The sequence below is a fragment of the Pollachius pollachius genome (genome assembly GCF_949987615.1).
Source record: "Pollachius pollachius genome assembly, chromosome: 2".
Classification (NCBI taxonomy): Eukaryota; Metazoa; Chordata; class Actinopteri; order Gadiformes; family Gadidae; genus Pollachius; species Pollachius pollachius.
In genome coordinates this window covers 40685599-40692510 of record NC_136935.1, presented here as the reverse complement: position 1 = coordinate 40692510, position 6912 = coordinate 40685599, and the positions used below count along the sequence as shown (strand labels likewise).

At 49.7% G+C, this 6912-nt stretch overlaps 1 protein-coding gene across 2 annotated transcripts in view; it reads right to left on the bottom strand.

Annotated features, from left to right (window-relative positions):
• The window catches only part of arhgap10 (Rho GTPase activating protein 10), a 41783-nt gene continuing 34871 nt past the window's right edge, over positions 1-6912 (bottom strand). For both annotated transcript variants that reach the window (XM_079730629.1, XM_079730630.1), the window contains exons 21-23: positions 4370-4459; positions 2511-2605; positions 1-1533 (exon numbers count right to left, since the gene is read on the bottom strand). In XM_079730629.1, the coding sequence (XP_079586755.1) occupies positions 1445-1533; positions 2511-2605; positions 4370-4459 (274 nt within the window). In that variant the 3' untranslated portion in view covers positions 1-1444. The remainder of the gene's footprint in view (positions 1534-2510; positions 2606-4369; positions 4460-6912) is intronic.

Sequence of the window (6912 nt, the reverse complement as noted above, 5' to 3'; positions counted from 1 at the left end):
TCAGCCTTAAATCATTTTTATTGAAATGGTTAACCAAAACACTGAACTGACACTTTCAGACAAAAATGTTTGACAATAGATTGAAGACGACGTGTATAACCCTTAAACTTTCATAAAAGTTACATTTGTAATTTGTAATATACTTGGCATTTTAAGCTCTTTACAAACAACCAAACAACATATGTTTATTAATAAAAACAACAAATTTGGATTTTTAAACAAGTCAACTGGAAAAAAGTAACTGTGCAAACATCATTGTGTGTTTTGATTTTTATGTTCAAACATTAAAGAACAACGTCCAACGAGGATTTCTAGATCAGAATTTCAGTAAAACCCTTTGGTAAAAACTATTTCGCAAACTATGCTGAACCCCGGCTAATAGTCATATCTATCTTAACACTTTCCTCAATATCATTAAATACCTATTAGTGCGAGAGGCCTTTCAGCATATCTAAAAACCAGCCTTGCATCACAGCAAACTACCGTAAGGGTGATGAAGCCCTTATGAAGAAATGTCCCTCTCTGCAGCGGAGTGAATACGTCAACGGTGGCAAAATATGCCATTGAAACAAAAATAACAATATATATATGACAAATGGTACACGGTTCAGCGACATGCAATCAGTGTGCCAATTAAATAATTTCAAATAAAAGATCAATATGCTTTGTGATGTATCGCTGTATACTTTGTTAAAGCAGCACATGCAACCTTCCACAGCTAAAAGCAAAAATAATTCAAATGAAAAGACCTCTGCATCAACTCCCAGTAAGTGGATCGCTTACATTCACGTTTGTGTTAAGGCACATCGGAAACAGCCCGTCTGTCCTGAGGTCTGTACACTGGTGAGTAGACTGTTGTAGTTTCTATGGACTAGCATTGGGGCCGTCGTCAACCACATTTCAAAGAGAGGTAACTCTTCTGACAGTGGGTTGGGTGGGGGGGTTCAGCTGGGACTTACAACTCATGGATACCATGTATATGTTGGCAGGTCGTTGGGGTTGGGTAGGGTACTGGTAGTGACTGTGTTGGAACGGAGTGAGAGTTTAGCATTTGCCACATAAATATCACCATGCTAGTTGGGTGAAAGGTATTTAGCTGCTGACTGGATGAGGTGTACGTTTTGAACGGAAGGTGGGCAGACGGGGGGGGGGGGGGGGCACAATGTTCAATGTTCTGGTCCCCTTGTAGAAGGGTCCCAGTGTTCCCAGTGACTTCATGCACGCTGTCAAGTGTAACGGCTAATCCGCTGGGTGCCTTGAAGGTAAAGTACGGATTCAACAAACGACTGTAATTTGCAGCACCATATTTTTGTTCATAGAGTTCATACAATGGTATAACGATAGTAGGTTTGGGTGAAAAGCGGAGTCAGCCCCCCGTTCATTCTTGGTTTTGGCTCCCCTGGATCTCCATCCGCTCCGTCTTGCTCTGTATTGGAGCAAGCGGCTACAGGAACTTGACGTAGTTCTCCGGGATGAGGCCCTTCTTCCCCTCCAGCTCCCCTTCCAGCCAGCCGGGCTCCCTCGATGGGGTCACTGGTGGGCATGATCACAGGGTCACAGATCAACACATTGGCTTCCAGCGTGGCTCTGTAGATGATCATGTGTACTTTGGAGGAGAGACCAAACTTGTAAAACATATCCCTTGTAGATCACCTCGTTCCTGTTTGATTCTTCTTAAATACCTCCATCACTTTAATAATCATAAGGATATAATAACAACAACTAGTTTATTTAGTGAAGGAGTATTGTGTTAAGAAATTGGATGAGAGTCCCCTGAATATTCATCTGAGGACATCTGAACTCCTCATTCTCTTCCGTCTTTACGCGGGTGCAGCGCTCCTCTTGCTGTCAGTGCACGGTGATTGGCAAGTTTAAAGAAGCAGCAGTGTTCCGTGGCTTTGTGTTATAGAGGATAACATTACATGATCCCCTGTAAAGACTCTATCTACAGTGGAGGCTTGTCACAGACGCGGCGCTGGCAACGGTAAGGTCCAGAAAACAATTTCCTCTATGTGATTAAAGCTCAGTCGAGCCTCTTTCCAGACAGACTAGGGAGCAAATCTGTCCTCCCCTCTCTCCCTCCCTCTCCTCTCCTCCATTCCCACTGCATCCTCTCTCCCCCTCCCCTCCCTTTCCGTCTTCTTTTTTCACTCCTCCCCCGTACTCTTTCCTCCCTCTCCCTCACTTTCTCCTCTCTCCCCCTCCCCTCCCTTTCTGTCTTCTTTTTTCACTCCTCCCCCGTACTCTTTCCTCCCTCTCCCTCACTTTCTCCTCTCCATCCCCTCCCCTCCCGCCACCCTCCGTCTTCCATCCTGTCTCCCCTCCCCCCGACTCCCCCCTTCCCCGTTCAGTCCTCTCTCTGGCTTGCCTTTCTCCTCCCTTCGCTCTTCTCCTCCTCCTCCTCGCTCCTCCGATTGAAGATCAGATTGGGGGGGTGTCTGGTTTTCCTCCAAATCCAATATGTCAGGGCTGGTTCTGAGTGAGCAACTGCTGTAGCCGATAACACTTACCGCCGGTGAATATGGCGCCGATCTGGAAGGAGAGCTCCGAGTCGTGCTCCGCCTCGCAAGGGTACACCGCCTCGGCCTTCCTGGCCACCGGGACGCTGGACAGAAATATTAAGAAATAATAAATAAAAATGAAGGCAATCATTGAACTGCTGGGACTCAGGGAGAGGAGAAGGGGGGGGGGGGAGGGGGTTTGGGGTTGAGGGGGGGGCGTGATAATTTACACGGGTTCAATCCGGACTCGTTTCTGCACCGGCCTGAAAGTGCCAGAAAGGGAAAGAAAGTTTAGATGGAGGGGAGTGAACCTGTCTGGTTTGGGTCCAGTCCGTCTTCCTCGTGTCTAGGACCGGAGAGAGACGCACGCAGCCCCCAGAGCTGGACGCCCTGCTTTACCCCGGCTGAGTCTAGTGCAGCCCTGCCCTGCCCTCCGCGGCGGGGTAATTAGAAAGCCGAAGAAGGATTGTGCCGTAGCTTTTGAATGGACAGAGCAGCCCGCGGATTTTTTCCCTCCGTGCCGCGAGCATTGTGAGGCCAGCCGTTTTAAATAGCGCCGAAGGTCCCCGAGATGCGGGGAAAGTTTTTGTCGAAAAGGTGAAAGGAGCACATTTTGCTGTTGCCACAAAAGAATAAGCTCAGCCAGGAGAGAAACAGTCCTTCTCCAGAACGGTTGTTTTCACTGCCGTCGCAGGCGGTTATCTCAAACAGCAGAGACATTACCATGCAGGAATCCTGCTGTGAATACACAACAACCCGATGAATATTTTAGATTCATTCTGACGAGTAACACTCAAAAAACGTAGGATGAGGGCCCTCCAAGGGGGCACGGGAAAAAAAAAAAAAAAAGAGTAAAAAATGAACCCAAAAGATTGTTTGCATCCACAGTTGTCAAAACAAACGGGGCTGAATCGCTGGTCTCTGGGATTGGGGGACAGTAGGCATTCGGAGGGGGAATGAATGGGCGCAGTGAATGATGGGCGAATCTGTATTTATATGAAAATTACATTAATGAACTGCCCATTGAGTGACCCGGCTGGGCCGTAATTTCCTCTGCATGGAAAGTTAATTCATTATTTAGTCTGGAGGTAGCTGTGGCAATGAATCACCATAATGGCCGTCCTCCACCCGTGCCAAGCGCTCCCCCTCCGAGGCTCTCTCTAACTTGTGGCTCCCAACGCAGCGACTGGAAGGACCCGGCTTGGGTATTTCCAGCAGGGCCGAGACGGAGTAGACGGAGTAGATGGATGGGTGATGGAGCTGACCACTGTGAGTTCCTTATCAACCAAATTGATGAATTGGGTGTTAATTATGTTTTTTTTGTTGCATTCTTGCACCGCATATTGACGTTGGACAGGGTGTATACAAGGCTTTACCGAAGATAAACATTACATGACCGAATTGAATTTTTCATTAAAAGTTAAGCCCTTTTTCGAGTCGCAATTAGTCAACCTAATAGATGACTGGCGACGGCTCTAATTTCTTTGGAGGATGGTTGAGCATGTGAAAACAACTGCCAGCGATCTGACAGGGAAAACATCAGTTGAAGTGAAAGCGTGAGCTTGACTGTATGTCTGTGTGCGTGCGTGTGTGCGTGCAGATTACAAAATAAGTTGGTGAGGAGAAAGGCAAGTTCTTAACCAACTTGGGAAGGGCCAAGTGAGGGGAAGACACAGACATTTCAGACTGCGGGGCGAAAGGCGAGCGAGTGGATTTAAATGACTCCTAACTCATATCAGGAGAAAGGGTTCAGAGTAATTAAGTTCAATCCCAGAATACACCGGGGTGGATGCAGGCGCTCTTAACGGCGGGCAGAGCCAGAGCCAGAGCCAGAGCCATTTCCAGAGGCTGGGGCAGACAAACCTTACCTCTCCTCTGCTGGGGCTTCATCAGAAGATACAGCGCCGGTTAGGTTGGTCTCCCGGGAGCCCGCGGAACCGGCGCAGGAGGCTCCGCCCCTATTGGGTCAGAGGAGGAAGGCTGGGTCAGACAGGGACAGAAGTGTCAGAGAAGGAGGGCGGGGTCAGAGAAGGAGGGCGGGGTCAGAGAAGGAAGGCGAGGTCAGAGAAGGAGGGCGGGGTCAGAGAAGGAGGGCGGGGTCAGAGAAGGAGGGCGGGGTCAGAGAAGGAGGGCGGGGTCAGACAGGGACAACAGCGTCAGAGAAGGAGAGTGGGGTCAGAGAAGGAGAGGAGGTGGGGTCAGAGGAGGTGGGGTCAGAGGAGGAGAGGAGGTGGGGTCAGAGGAGGAGAGCGGAGTCAGAGAAGGACGGCCGGGTCAGAGAGGGAGACGACAGCTGGGTCAGAGTAGGACAGGAGGCGTTGGCTCCAGGGAACAAGAGCCCGAGGAAGATACAATGAACTAAACCATGTATGCATCGTTTCTTCATTGGCTTAAAGGGAAGTAGGGAACAAAGTGGGGTTATCATGACCAGGTAACCCTTGCGCATTAAGTCCTTGAGTTTACGGCTTTGTTTAACTCCTCGCTGGTCTGGAGTCTGGACATATCGTTTTGCGTTATTTGTGTTATGACGGCCTGCATTTATAAAATATGCTGAAGTGCATTTTCTATGATATTAATAGACTAAATCGTTGCGTCATGTGACAGATGAAGACTGTTTACATCGTGGTGCTGCATAAGCGCACTGCTTTAGCAAAAACTCGCCAACTCTCTTACCAGTTGATTTGCAAAATGAAAATAAGCACTCTATTTTTCTATAAACGCGATTAAATCGGTTGTTAATTATGGTAACTATATGCATTGTGCCGCTGTCGGCACCGGTGTAAGTCTAATGTTAAACCAAAGTAACAGCAGACACAGTGAAGCATAGTAAAGGAAATGAGAACAGACTAGTGCTAATAAAGCAGCTGGAAAACCCTTTCCCCCTCAACAATTCAGATGTTACCGCCTTTCTGCTGCTATTAATAGCACACACCTTCTTTTACAACATGGACCACACAACACCTATTTCAGCCCCAAAACACACACACACACACAAAACAACACAAGCCCACACCTGGGGCATAAAAAATGAAATAAAAAAATTGTACCATTTATATCTCACCATACAGAGAACTGAGTGACACGCATGGGGAGCTGTCGGACAGCAATGTGCCTAATGTGCACCAAATCCTGCCCCGACACACAGGCCGTGAGTCACCTCCTCGGTGGCGTCAAGCTAAAAGGTGCAAAGTGGGGACCCGTGGAGGCCAGGGAGACAGCGGGGATCCGCCCAGCGACAGGCTTCCTTCCAGCGCTCCGCGCCCCGGGCCCTGTGTGCTTATATAGCCCATAATGAGCAAATTGCTCCTAGCTGCTGCTCCCATAGAGACGCTAATAAAGGCAATTAGAGGAGGCAGCTGGGAAGGGGCTGAAGGTTGGGAGGGCGCTGTGCAGAGTGCTTAGTCTGAGCACGGTGGCCAATGAGGGGGGGGACGCCTGGAGAGGGAGGGCCTGGCGGAGGGGACGGTGGGTGGGTGGGGGTGTGTGTGGGGGGGGGGGGGGGGGGGGCGGGTTTCTCCGGGCACGGACTCAAGACGGAGCTGAAGGACACCCGCTCGTATAACCGGGATGCACCGCACATCCTGGGGTCCGGGGAAACCCGTCCCCTCCCGGCACCCCAAAAACATCCCCATTTCCCCGTGTCCCTCCTCCTCCTCCTCCTCCTCCTCCTCCTCCTCCTCCTCCTCCTCCGCCTTCGGTGTGCCTATCAATCCCAGCCAGTGGTTATTCAGTGAGGGCTTGGCCAGGGGCGCGGGTGATTTATTGCTGCGCAGTAGCGTGAGGTGGTGCTGCTGTGGTGGCGGAGGTGGAGGTGGTGGTGCTCAGCTGCTGCGGATCAGCATGAGGCAGGGGAGGCGGGTTTTGGGGTGTGGGGGGGGGGGGGGGGCGTGGAGGACAGTACGCTGCAGTGCAGCAAATCCACTCATTAACCTGGGCCACCGGCCTGCCTGGGCCCCGGCCAGAACCACAGAGAGACCAGCAGAGGGGGAGCAGCACCAGCAGACACCCCACCACCAAAGGGGACCGAGCACACACACACACACACACACACACACACACACACACACGTAAAAATAAACACACATTTCTTGTATTTTATGGTTGGGAGGTGGATTATAAAGATCTGCGAGGCTCCATTGACTGAATAGACATCTAAATGTTTATACTGTAAGCAGCTAGGAGGGGGAAATCACTGAAGTAATTGCATGCTATGTGGTTGCCCTAGAAACTTGTTAAATGCACCAGGGGAAAATTGATTTATCCAAAAATTGCTTTCACAATTACAGCTAAGCCAAAGCGAGGAAAAGTCATTTGTTTTTTTTTCTCCCTAAAATAGCAGCAAGCTTTCAATTGCTCATCTGGTGTTTTTCCGTCACTGGCCTGGCTTAGAAGCTTTAATCTTGATTAAATA